Source organism: Periplaneta americana, chromosome 1, assembly GCF_040183065.1.
Source record: "Periplaneta americana isolate PAMFEO1 chromosome 1, P.americana_PAMFEO1_priV1, whole genome shotgun sequence".
Lineage (NCBI taxonomy): Eukaryota > Metazoa > Arthropoda > Insecta > Blattodea > Blattidae > Periplaneta > Periplaneta americana.
In genome coordinates this window covers 11,522,139-11,536,847 of record NC_091117.1, presented here as the reverse complement: position 1 = coordinate 11,536,847, position 14,709 = coordinate 11,522,139, and the positions used below count along the sequence as shown (strand labels likewise).

The 14,709-nt window shown below is 36.4% G+C and overlaps 1 protein-coding gene across 3 annotated transcripts in view; it reads left to right on the top strand.

The window, feature by feature from the left end:
- Oseg4 (intraflagellar transport protein Oseg4) overlaps positions 1–14,709 on the top strand; it is a 64,725-nt gene that overhangs the window by 13,185 nt on the left and 36,831 nt on the right. For all 3 annotated transcript variants that reach the window (XM_069835679.1, XM_069835590.1, XM_069835501.1), the window contains exons 5-7: positions 3,458–3,618; positions 8,034–8,199; positions 12,757–12,902. In XM_069835679.1, coding sequence (XP_069691780.1) covers positions 3,458–3,618; positions 8,034–8,199; positions 12,757–12,902 — 473 coding nt within the window. The remainder of the gene's footprint in view (positions 1–3,457; positions 3,619–8,033; positions 8,200–12,756; positions 12,903–14,709) is intronic.

The window sequence follows — 14,709 nt, the reverse complement described above, 5'->3', positions numbered from 1 at the left end:
TCTTCGATTCTAAAGTGATGATTAATAAAGGATTCAGGAAGGGATAATGAGTTAACCTTACTTACTGGCTTTTACAGAACCCGGAGGTTCATTGTCACCCTCACATAAGCCCGCCATCAGTCCCTATCCTGAGCAAGATTAATCCAGTTCCTACCATCATATTACACACCCTCAAATGCATTTTAATATTATCCTCCCATCTACGTCTCGGCCTCCCCAAAGGTATTTTTCCTTCACGTCTTCCAACTAACAATCTATACACATTTCTGAATTCACTCATAGGTGCTACATTCCCTGCCCATCTCAAACGTCTGGATTTAATGTTCCTAATTATGGTAGATGAAGAATACAATACGTGCAGTTCTGTGTTGTGTAACTTTCTCCATTCTCCTGTATCTTCATCTCTCTTAGCCCTAAATATAAGGTCTTCCAATAAGAGTGTCACACTTTTAAAATGAAATAAATTGTATAAACGAAAGAGGTTTATTTATTTAATTACTATTTTGAAGCACAATTAATGCCATTTCATATGGAAGAGAAGTCCACACCTGTGGAGTAACGGTCAGCGCGTCTGGCCGCGAAACCAGGTGGCCCGGGTTCGATTCCCAGTCGGGGCAAGTTACCTGGTTGAGGTTTTTTCCGGGGTTTTCCCTCAACCCAATATGAGCAAATGCTGGGTAACTTTCGGTGTTGGTCCCCAGACTTATTTCACCGGCATTATCACCTTCATCTCATTCAGACGCTAAATAACCAAAGATGTTGATAAAGCGTCGTAAAAAAACCTGCTAAAATAAAAATATGGAAGAGAACATCAGTTAAATGGCAACTGGAGCTTTGTTGGTTGTGCGTATACAGATCTTCCAATTTTCAGTAACAGACGAACATAAACCAGGCTCAATTTCACGAATAACGCACGTGATATTGTTCCTTAGGTCATTAACTGTTTCTGGCTTGTTGACATAAACTCGTTATTTAGCTAACAAAAGCTCCATAACAAGTAATCCAGTGGCATTAAATCACATGATCTCGGGTGCCAGTTAAACCACCACCACCACGTGAAATGAAGCCTCTGAACTTCTTCCTCAAAAGGTCGACTGTTTCATGAGCAGTATGACACGTGGCATCATCTTGCTGAAACGAGACGTTTCTGAGATACATACCTTCCAATTGAGGTAAAAAATAATCCCTTATCATAGCCCAATATCTCACACACACCATACACTTCACATAATGGAAGAAATGCTTGGCGAATGGATGACTTTTTTTTAATAATAAATTTTAATGATTTCTATGCATTGTGGAATGGTGTAACATTCCATGATTATTTATCAATAACAACTGTAACCTTGGGAAAAATATGACTGTTATATAATATATAATAAGTTTTTAATTACCCACCTATGCTTATCTTTTATACAGTTATGAATTTTTACATGAATTAGTCTATCACATTAACGTTTTCGATACTTGTTTGTATCATCATCAGATGTATGTACATGATAGTGATTGGCGTGTGTATCGTGAACTTCCGTAGTATGTATGTGTGCATAATGTACTTGTGCATGGTTTCTATTATACAGACGTGGACAAATTATTAACAAAATTGACGATTTTTATGATAATTCTGTTTACAAAATTGACTTTTCAATTTAGACTACAATTGACAATTTTGCGTATTTCTATCATTACAGTAGACAGAAATATGCAAAAATGTCAACTGTAGTTTAAATTGAAGAGTTAAATTTTGTAAAAATATATAATACAAATCTTCAATTTTGTTAATAATTTGTAAATTAGCAAAAATGTCAACTACAGTTTAAATTGAAGAGTCAAATTTTGTAAAACTATGAAATAAAAATCTTCAGTTTTGCTAATAATTTGAAAAAAAATATCCAAAATGTCAACTGTATTCCAAATTGAAGAATCGAATTTTGTAAAAATATATAATAAAAACCTTCAGTTTTGCTAATAATTTGTAAATATGCAAAAATATCAAATGTAGTCCAAATTGAAGAGTTAAAATTTCTAAAAGTATACAGTACAAATCTTCAATTTTGCTAATAATTTGGAAATACGCAAAAATGTCAAGTGTAGTCTAAATTGAAGAATCATATTTTGCAAAAATATATAATAAAAATCTTCAATTTTGCTAATAATTTGTCCACGTCTGTAATATACTATTAACTAATAACACTAAAACTCTTTTAAAATCTAAAATCAATGTCTAAAATATGATTATTTTCGAACACATGTTTAAAATACACATTGGTTGTTATGGCCACGCAGCCATCGAGAACTCATCACGTCAACTAGTTCGACCATATGCAAGGCTTTACTGGGACACGGGGATCGACATCATTGTAATCAAACATGTCAGACAACTGGGTTTATTAATGAAAAAACTCTACATCAGTGAACTTCACTTTATGTAACTTCAATTTTAGCATATGATAACACGAATAGCAAATGTTAGATCTAGAATATAAAGATCACGTGAAATCAACATACAGTGCAACTAAAGTGAGACTAGTGAAAATCTATAATTTAAAATGATCGCCCCATTTAATATCGTAACACACCAAAACCACGGAAGTGAACCAAAGTGAAGTAATAACAACCAATGTGTATTTTAAACACGTGTTCAAAAATAATCATATTTTAGACATTGATTTTAGATTTTAAAAGAGTTTTAGTGTTATTAGTTAATAGTATATTATAATAGAAACCATGCACTAGTACATTATGCACACATACATACTACGGAAGTTCACGAAACACACGCCAATTGGCTAGGTTTTTAATCACTATCATGTACATACATCTGATGATGATACAAACAAGTATCGAAAACGTTAATGTGATAGACTAATCCATGTAAAAATTCATAACTGTATAAAAGATAAGCATAGGTGGTCAATTAAAAACTTATTATATATTATACTATAGTAGCTTATCGGAAAACAAAAACAAAAATGAAAATGACTGTTATAGCTTCATAAACATGGCAGCTGTTATATGTTAAAAGTAGGACACTCTTATTGGAAGATCCAATATTTTTCTAAGCACCTTATTCTCGAACACACCCTTAATCTATTCATTAACCTACTACATGTAAATTTGTATTTTATGCTGGTAAGTTCGATATGCCGTTCATTGTATTTTTGAATCATTGGTTTAATTGTCAATTTATCAAATATTTCCTTATTTCTTTTGTCATTAAAAATAAATATTAAACCAGAAGTTTTCTTCAGCTGAATGCACAATGCCAAATCATAAACTAAAGACAATAGAGGATATGACTGACAATGAAAAAAATATCGATGCTCATGACAGGATATGAACCCAGCATATTGATTTTCATCCAACATTAAATATGTGTTTGTATGTCACGTACATTATCCATAGACTCACCATGCCTGAAACAACATCTTTGCACAGTGATATTTAATATGCCTAGGTGCTGTTATCGTGGGTTCTGTGGATGGAAATCGCATCTGGGGCAAGGAGTTGAAGGGCAGTACCCTAACTGGAGTGGAATGGTCCCCAGATGGGAAGATGCTGCTATTCAGTCTTCGTAATGGAGAAATTCACGTGTATGACAACCTGGGCAGCTTCACAGTGAGTATTCAGACAGTATAGTTCATTATCGTGTTGCAGTGGCACTTGATGCAGTCTTCCCGGTCATTTTTCTTCAGTTGCGGCCGCAAGGCATCTGAGTTGTTGACAATAAGTGTCAGCAGTTATGTTTGCATTCCTGGGAAACAATTTGTAGAACACTATCCCACCAGACGCATAACATCATCTTTTGTGACTGTAACTTTAGTACTGGGTGTTGTGTGTTGAAACGACATAACTATTTTCTTGGAGTGCTTTCTCCAATTGCATTCTCTCTGTACACGGCATTAAAGTTTCGAGCCATCTCTGTTGCCTTCGCTCCTCTATTAAACTCAAATGGAAGAATATTCCAGATGTATTCGTTTTTTCTCACTTGACACTCCATCTTCTTCAGCCCGCAAGTAGCATAAACTTTCTTCATATCCGCGAAGTAATATCCACTACATGAAAATTACGCTATACTGGAGAATTAGCACGGTCGCTTTGAACCGTGCCGTTACGTTTATCACCAAATTTAAGTAAATACACAATGTCACCAACATAAGAACATGACATTGGTGTATGGCGTAGTTGGCGGGAGAAATTTTTTTCTCTCTCTGTCTACCTCCTTCGTTCTGAACATTATTGAGAGATAGCGCCACTGTTAGCGACAATGTGTATTTGCGTAAATATTGCGAGTAAATTATGACGAGTGCCTTAGAGGAGAGGCTCGGGACGTGATCCTTACTTGAATTTATTTTTGCGTGTACATTGCAGATTAAATGATTGAGATCCCTTCTTGCTCCGGTTACAGGCCTTGCATTTACGAAGGTTATGTTAGGTTAGATTAGCTTAGGTTAGCTTCGGTTAGGTTAGCTTAGCTTAGGTTAGCTTTGGTTAGGTTAGATTAGCTTTGGTTAGGTTAGGCTAGGTTAGGTTAGCTTTGGTTAGGTTAGGTTAGCTTTGGTTAGCTTTGGTTAGGTTAGCTTGATTTCATTCGTCCATGTAGTAGTTAAAATTATATAATATGACAGTTTTTGATTCGTAATATTGATAAAAAAAATAATAGGTCTGTAATGAAAGCGGTGAATAATTTCATGGTCCCTACATTTTTTTTTCGTAAAAGGCTAGGTATTTTTCTTTAGGCCAGAAATAAAACAGCAACGCCGTCATAATTACGTACTTTACGCTTTGGCGAACATTAACCGGAAATTTACTTTCCGTCATTTTAATGGTATTCCGTGAAACACACCTTTTTTCCTGTTAATTTCCTTGTGATAACCTAGTTTATGATCTTATTACATCTTCATTTTCTTTTAATGCATTCAAAAAACCGCCGTTGTACTACATAAAACCTTGAACTTGACTAATGGAGTGAATTATTTAAGAATATAGTCGCGAATTTGACTACCACCATTTCGATTATATTTTGTTTGATACGGCTCGGTACGGCCCGGTGACTAGTGGCCAGCGAGTAGGGTCGACTATCGATATTGGTCTGCCGTGCGTATTATCCAGTTGTTCCGAAAATTATGTTCCATATACTATGCTTATGAAAGTGTACAATTATAATACTTTAAAATTACGTAGGGTTATTTACGACGTCATGTTCCTTCATTCAATTGTAAATGAATGTAATTGTAATCAGTTAATCATTCTAGTCGAATTTGAAGTTCCTAATTATAGTAATAGAATTAATAAAACATTTTTTTTAAGGTGTCCCCGGACAAATTACAGTACAAACAATACCATATATAGAAGTCGTTACTATTATAATAAGTATTTTAACAATTGTGATATTTTTAGTTCTAGAAGTACATTTATATCTTCCATAGTACAATATGCAATTTAGTTTAGTTTAATTTGTATAAGTTTTTTTTTTTAATTGCTACCTTTTTGTTATTTGTAAGTAGTTTATCCTTATTGTTGTTGGGTAAACTATGGAAACTAAATAAATAAGGTCAAGACATATTTACAAGCACAACATTCCAAATAACAAATGACAAACGATAAACAATTTCCTAACAACACAATGTCATGGATAAATATATAATAGGATGCGAAACTTAATGAGTTTCCCGTAACACATACTAGAGGCGCTGTTGTAGAAATTGATCTTGCTGCCATCTATTTTTGGGAGAGGCGTTATTACAAATAGCAGCGCACCAAGTAGCGAAAAGAGTAATTACTCCATGCATTTAGCAGCGCACCTGGTGACGAAAATGTTAAACTGTCCAGAAAGTATTCCCTCCCACCCTCATAGATATTCAAAACTAACCTAATTTAAAATACAACATTTACAGTTTTACTCCTCACAGCATATTCTGCTGAAAATTCTTACCGGAGCCAACAGGAAGATAAAAGAGACGATGTGTTTTACATTACCCGATTAAAATATAACCAGACAGAAACAAAAAATAAAGCAAAAGGTAGATAATTGGGATTGTATTCTTTGGGTATTTATTGTACAGCACAATGGAAAGTCTGCAAGAACTACGTAGATAGTTCAATTTATTATATTACTATTACTTTACAATACATTCAACACTATTTTTACAACGTCCATAAACATCACTGTTTAACATACACTGCTTATACACACACGTATCACTTTATGTTCACTTATTAGCAAGTTTCAGTCCGCCATCTTCTCTCCTCGACTCTCCCATACAATATCTCGAACGGATAAATAGAGAACTCTCAGTAATGTACCCAACACGTAGTTCTAATGTTCACCACCGACGACGCCGGGCGCTAATCACCTTATTTCAGAGCACCAAATCCAGATGGTGCTGACAGCAGTTTCGCATCCTATTATATATTTATCCATGACAATGTTGGCGAACAAAAACGCGACGAATTTATGCACCAACCTGATATAAAGACATAAAACAGTCAAGGTCAGTTAAATCTAATAAACCTAAAACGATTACAGTCAGTACCAAATAAACATAAAATGGTTTGAGCTAGTTAAATCTAATGTAATTACAGTCTTAGAAAAAAGTTTTGTCGCACAGATATTTTATAACTCCCAGAAAGGAAGCATTGTGCATTATCAGACATACAACGAAACAAAACTAATTTTATTACCTCAACTAGTCGTTCTCTTCAAACCAGATCGCTCATCCTCTGATTATGCATACCGCCTCCTTTCTGGATCTTATAAAGTACCTGTGCGACAAAACTTTTTTCTAAGACTGTACATAAAATGGTTAGTATCCAGTGGCGGCTCGTGGGTAATGAATTCAGGAGGGCTGCATACAAAAATAAACTGTGCAACTTACCTTATTTAAAGATTAGTTCCATGCGCCTTGTCTTGTAAGTTGCAAACTTTTGAATCATCTTCTTATTAAAATCCGATATTTCGTTTAACATAGTCTTTACAATGGAAAACGTAGCTAATGCGGTCAGTCTCTCTTCTCTCATCGCATTTCTTGTTGCCCCAGCTGATGGAATTGTCTTTGAAACACATTAATCTAATACAGACTGAGTGGAGATCGAGAGAAGAAAGCAGGGATACTGGATAAATCACCAAAAAATATGCGAGCCTTTGTATTTTGTTTAGTGGCTCTTTCCATTATGAGATTCAACTGATGGGCAATTAATTTCACATTTCTCCTGAATTTTTAAGGTACTGAACTGAATAGACTGTAAATATTGTACAGAATTAAACATTGTTGCACTTGTTATACTCGCAACATTAAAGAAAATGTATTTAAAACTGCGCGCTACTGATAAGCTGCTGCAAATTTTGCAGCGCCTGGAAACTCTGGATTCACGGCCAGGGGCAGCAGGGGGAGGGGTAAAACTAACGCGCAAAGCATTCGAGACGAGACTGGCAGCTCCAGGGGAGGAGGTGGCTTCACCCATAGTCCTTGTCTCTGGCTCCGCTCTGGCAGCACCAGGGGAGGAAGTGACTTCACTAACAATTGCGTGCATGTCAATGAGAACAAGCCGCTAAATAGAGACTGTGTAATAAATGTATTTCACAACATAAAACGAGACAAGAGTCACAAATGTCTGGGGGGTGCTGCAGCTCTGCAGCCCCTCTTCGAAAGCCGCCCCTGTTAGTATCAGTTAAATCTAATGAACATAAAACAGTTAGATCCAGTTAAATCTACTAAACATAAAATGGTTAGGGTCAGTTAAGCCTAAGAAACATAAAGCCTATTGCAGTCTTTGTAAAAGAGAATTTAGCTAGTCAATGTTGTATCAAATTCGGCATGATTTCTAAATTTCTCGTATTTTCATTTTCAAATCCTCGCAACCGTATGCAAGCAAGAGTTTCTGTTGAATGAAATTTGCCGTAACCCACGTAATCATCAACCTTACCTTCACACATTCCAAAGTTGTTTTGCTGTTGAGTTTATCTTCCTAACAATGTGGCTTGTAAACATGCTCGTTCTGTACGTATACAAGTATGTGTGTTTTGTGTACAGATGAAGCTGAACATCCAGTGCCTACCCAACATGCTGGGCCCCACGCAGGTGGTGGGCATGCACTGGTACGACGGTCGCCAGGGATACGTGGAGATGGACTGTCCCGTGCTGGTCATTTGCTACCAGAACGGCTGCATGCAGATCATGCGAGGCGAAAATGACGACTGTAAGCAAACTCATAAACTAAGCATGGCTATGGGGCTCTCTGGCATCACCATTCAGTTACTTTGGCATATAAAAATTGTTTGATATAAATGAATTAATTTTGTTGTCTAAAAAAGAATACGTTAGTTGCATATTTCAGCACATGTATTATACAGGACGTTCATAAAGTCCCTGTACTCATGTTGATAAGTTGACAATCAGTGATGCATGAAAATATCGTAATCATGATAAACTCTACAAAAATAAGGAGTGTCCTTTTTTGCGTCCTTATTTCAGTTTTCTTTACATTTCATCACAATTGCAACCCTTTGAAGCCAGTTTCATTATTGCGAATTAATGCTATAAATGGATATTACCGTGATAAATTGTAATATTTTTCGGTGAAATATGAGTGATTTCTGAGAATGTGTAATCTTTTTTTCATTTAAATTTGAATAAGGTTATCAAATTTTGTTTCTCTCTTCAAGACATGGCCAGGAAATTTCGTTTTTGTACAAATCTGGGTAGCTTTCAGGTAAAGCTCCCTGGGAAGCTGATTTAAATAATTTCAAGGGAAAAATTGTTCCAGGGCCGGGTAACGAACCTGAGACCGCTGATAATGTAAATTATCAGAATAATTTATACTTAATCTACATCGACATTCTCCCAAATACTTTTTCTACCCATCTCAATAATAGGGTTACGTATTGAGAAGTAGCGGAACTATTTCAGACTTTGTCAATTTCTTATATCTTTGGTTCTGACTTTTCCTGTGATTAAAAAGTTCGCTTACACGATCAAGATGCCTTTGAACGTCAGTGTACATAAAATAGTGATACAGGATTTAGCTAATAAACACAACTTATACAAATAATTAATGCTATAAAAAGCTGTTTCTAAAAACATTTTTCAATTCGTACCTCGACCTCGTCCGACATCTTGGCTAGTTGGTGCTAGGAGTTTCAAAATTCTCTCTATCAAGATATGCATATGTCTTAGCCAGGGAAACTTTCTTAGTTGAAGACCTGAGACTGCGAATGCTACTGCCATCTATACCAGCATGTGAGGAACTGCTACGAGAGCTCCGAATGAAGAGGGACTCCATAAGTGAAAGCTTCTACAATACTGATGCCATGGTAAATAAGGAATGGATGCGAGCAGAATATGAACTGAGGCATATAGTGACGTGTTTTGCGATCCGTGGTTTCCACCATCGCATCTGCACCAGGAAGTCTTTCCACCAGGCCTGTCACGAATGTATATGTGTTCTGTGTAGTGAACACTGTGACACTTACCATGCCTTGTATTGTAACAAGAGATCAGTATCGCTGATTGAATTTTGTACAAACTAGAGTCAGTGTAGTGAACAGTGTGACACTTACCATGCCTTGTATTGTAACAAGAGATCAGTATCGCTGATTGAATTTTGTACAATCTAGAGTCAGTGTAGTGAACAGTGTGACACTTACCATGCCTTGTATTGTAACAAGAGATCAGTATCGCTGATTGAATTTTGTACAATCTAGAGTCAGTGTAGTGAACAGTGTGACACTTACCATGCCTTGTATTGTAACAAGAGATCAGTATCGCTGATTGAATTTTGTACAATCTAGAGTCAGTGTAGTGAACAGTGTAACACTTACCATGCCTTGTATTGTAACAAGAGATCAGTATCGCTGATTGAATTTTGTACAATCTAGAGTCAGTGTAGTGAACACTGTGACACTTACCATGCCTTGTATTGTAACAAGAGATCAGTATTGCTGATTGAATTTTGTACAATCTAGAGTCAGTGTAGTGAACACTGTGACACTTACCATGCCTTGTATTGTAACAAGAGATCAGTATCGCTGATTGAATTTTGTACAATCTAGAGTCAGTGTAGTGAACACTGTGACACTTACCATGCCTTGTATTGTAACAAGAGATCAGTATCGCTGATTGAATTTTGTACAATCTAGAGTCAGTGTAGTGAACACTGTGACACTTACCATGCCTGGTATTGTAACAAGAGATCAGTATCGCTGATTGAATTTTGTACAATCTAGAGTCAGTGTAGTGAACAGTGTGACACTTACCATGCCTTGTATTGTAACAAGAGATCAGTATCGCTGATTGAATTTTGTACAATCTAGAGTCAGTGTAGTGAACACTGTGACACTTACCATGCCTTGTATTGTAACAAGAGATCAGTATCGCTGATTGAATTTTGTACAATCTAGAGTCAGTGTAGTGAACAGTGTGACACTTACCATGCCTTGTATTGTAACAAGAGATCAGTATCGCTGATTGAATTTTGTACAATCTAGAGTCAGTGTAGTGAACACTGTGACACTTACCATGCCTTGTATTGTAACAAGAGATCAGTATCGCTGATTGAATTTTGTACAATCTAGAGTCAGTGTAGTGAACACTGTGACACTTACCATGCCTTGTATTGTAACAAGAGATCAGTATCGCTGATTGAATTTTGTACAATCTAGAGTCAGTGTAGTGAACACTGTGACACTTACCATGCCTTGTATTGTAACAAGAGATCAGTATCGCTGATTGAATTTTGTACAATCTAGAGTCAGTGTAGTGAACACTGTGACACTTACCATGCCTTGTATTGTAACAAGAGATCAGTATCGCTGATTGAATTTTGTACAATCTAGAGTCAGTGTAGTGAACAGTGTGACACTTACCATGCCTTGTATTGTAACAAGAGATCAGTATCGCTGATTGAATTTTGTACAATCTAGAATCAGTGTAGTGAACAGTGTGACACTTACCATGCCTTGTATTGTAACAAGAGATCAGTATCACTGATAGAATTTTGTACAATCTAGAGTCAGTGTAGTGAACAGTATGACACTTACCATGCCTTGTAACAAGAGATCAGTATCACTGATTGAATTTTGTACAAACTAGAGTCAGTGTAGTGAACACTGTGACACTTACCATGCCTTGTATTGTAACAAGAGATCAGTATCGCTGATTGAATTTTGTACAATCTAGAGTCAGTGTAGTGAACAGTCTGACACTTACCATGCCTTGCATTGTAACAAGAGATCAGTATCGCTGATTGAATTTTGTACAATCTAGAGTCAGTGTAGTGAACAGTGTGACACTTACCATGCCTTGTATTGTAACAAGAGATCAGTATCGCTGATTGAATTTTGTACAATCTAGAGTCAGTGTAGTGAACAGTGTGACACTTACCATGCCTTGTATTGTAACAAGAGATCAGTATCGCTGATTGAATTTTGTACAATCTAGAGTCAGTGTAGTGAACACTGTGACACTTACCATGCCTTGTATTGTAACAAGAGATCAGTATCGCTGATTGAATTTTGTACAATCTAGAGTCAGTGTAGTGAACACTGTGACACTTACCATGCCTTGCATTGTAACAAGAGATCAGTATCGCTGATTGAATTTTGTACAATCTAGAGTCAGTGTAGTGAACAGTGTGACACTTACCATGCCTTGTATTGTAACAAGAGATCAGTATCACTGATTGAATTTTGTACAATCTAGAGTCAGTGTAGTGAACAGTGTGACACTTACCATGCCTTGTATTGTAACAAGAGATCAGTATCGCTGATTGAATTTTGTACAATCTAGAGTCAGTGTAGTGAACAGTGTGACACTTACCATGCCTTGTATTGTAACAAGAGATCAGTATCGCTGATTGAATTTTGTACAATCTAGAGTCAGTGTAGTGAACAGTGTGACACTTACTATGCCTTGTATTGTAACAAGAGATCAGTATCGCTGATTGAATTTTGTACAATCTAGAGTCAGTGTAGTGAACAGTGTGACACTTACCATGCCTTGTATTGTAACAAGAGATCAGTATCACTGATTGAATTTTGTACAATCTAGAGTCAGTGTAGTGAACAGTGTGACACTTACCATGCCTTGTATTGTAACAAGAGATCAGTATCGCTGATTGAATTTTGTACAATCTAGAGTCAGTGTAGTGAACAGTGTGACACTTACCATGCCTTGTATTGTAACAAGAGATCAGTATCGCTGATTGAATTTTGTACAATCTAGAGTCAGTGTAGTGAACAGTGTGACACTTACTATGCCTTGTATTGTAACAAGAGATCAGTATCGCTGATTGAATTTTGTACAATCTAGAGTCAGTGTAGTGAACAGTGTGACACTCACTGTATATCTCAACCTTCTAACTAGAGTCATGGTCTTTTGCCCATTGGGTGCTTTACATTTTATTATTATTAAAAACATTTTTGCCATAAATACAAAAAATTAATGCTATAATTTCTCTGCTCTAGTAATACACCAGTGTCAGAGTTTTAAATATACATAGAAAAGGAAGAAAATATGAGCAATTAAAGTTAACTATTTTTCGGAAAATACTGTACAGTATATTCTAGCTTTGAGTATAGGGACTTTATGAACCCACTATAGTTAGATATTTCTTTACAATGTACGTAAATATCAGTATTAGACTGATGTTCTATGTATGCGAGATCTGCTAATTGGTTACTGAGCAGAGTTGATGTTGTCAGTTTTTGAGTATCACTAAACCGTTTTTTTATATCTCAGTGGACTGTGTTGTTGACAGTGCCTGTCCTCATAGACACCGGCATGACAGCTGTGTGCTGCCGATGGAACCACAATGGCAGTGTGATAGCTGTTACTGGAGTGATGCAGCTGGCAGGCGACCACAAGGACTGCAATGTCATACAGTTCTTCACACCTTTCGGAGAGGTAACGCCCAAAAATGGATTTAAATATGTTGTTGTTTTCTAATGCCAGGCGTTTGACAATAAAGTCATTTGACCTCTTGCACTTCAATATTTTTCAAAGATATTATCATGGTCAGCCAATGAAGCACAGATTTTGAGGTGTTCCGAATCCATTTCTTGGTTTGAGTTGCACAATGGGCAGTTAGGGGACTGATATATTCCAATTCTATGCAGATGTATGGCCAAACAATCATGGCTGTTGCCAATCTAAATGCAGCTACAGGCGATTTTCGTGGTAAATCGGGAATTAACTGTAGATTATGACGCAGAGAGTTCCATTTTTTCCCTTGAGATTGTGTTATCAAATTTTGTTTGTTGAAGTCTAAGTATGTAGGTTTAATAAATCTTTTCACAGAGTAATACGTAGATTTAGTAACAGGTCTGTAAGTAGCAGTGCTGCCCTTCTTTGCTAAAGCAGTGCTGCCCTTCTTTGCTAAAGCATCCACATTCTCGTTTCTCAGGATTCCACAATGGGATGATATCCATTGGAATACAATTCTTTTATTGAGTGATATTAATTGAGAGAGCATTTTAGTTATTTCTGCTGTTTGAGTGAAGGTGTGTGTTTAGAGACTATAGATAGAATAGCTGCTTTGGAGTCTGACAATATAACTGTATTTTTAAATTTATTGATTTGGCATAGAAGATTCCTGAGACTTTCACTTATTGCAACGATTTCTCCATCAAAGCTTGTTGTTCCATATCCAAGAGATCTATAAAGTGAGAAGAGACAGCACGTAACACCTGCACCGGCACCTTGTTCCCTGGAGATCAAGGATCCATCGGTGTATAAATGAAGCCAGTGTATAAATGGATTTAAATATAGTAGAAGCTTGACGTAGCATGGTCCAGTATACCATTGATTCAGATATAATGTGGCGAAGAATATGTCCTTCGAGAAAAAAAACACTATTTTTAGTGAAATTCCCAAGTGTAGTGATTTAGTAAATTATGTGCATGAAATGATTCTGCATTACAATTTAGCATTAACCCTGTTTCGAGCTGAGAGGAGGTCTTGTGTCATTTCTACACCCCTGTTACTGCAATTACACATGACCGAATATTTTGGTTTTGAATAGTTTTGTGAAGTGTATAGAATTTCTAACGATTTAAAACCAGATAAGTACACAAAAAAGTGTTGACTCTGCAATGGCAGATTTTGGCTATTCTCTTAGAAGAATCTCTTGGCATAGGTTCCTATTTTTAGACCCATGTCTCTAATCAGTAGTAAACTACCGAATGCAACAACCCTCACTTCTTGTGTACAGGTGTATGGTGTTAATCCTATAGTACCTTCGCGTAATATTCTGTCTTGAGTTCAGTGCACGGTGATATCTCAGAACAGAAAAGCACATTTAGTGAGTGATAAACTCAGAATAATTAAACTGTGGAGAACGGGAGTTAAAGCCAAGTTTATCATGTGATTGCTACATCTCAGGGTAGATGAAAGAAGAACATAAACTTAGAAGTATTGTCATTCTCAGCCACCTTTCGATATTCTGTGGGTAATCTATAATGATTAATACTATTTATTCTTCTCTATTATATTCATATTATTTAATTCTATAAATTTTTGTATTTTATATTCCACTTCGATCTGCCTACCACAGTCTCACATAAATATACTGGATTATTGTAGTCTTCGAGACTTCTCACAACGACGGTAGTACTCGTCGCCTTCCCACAATAGTCATGTGGTCGGATCGTACGACTTGTAGGTGTGAGAGGTTTGCTTATGTCGGACTATGCAAAACAGCAGCATTGATGAT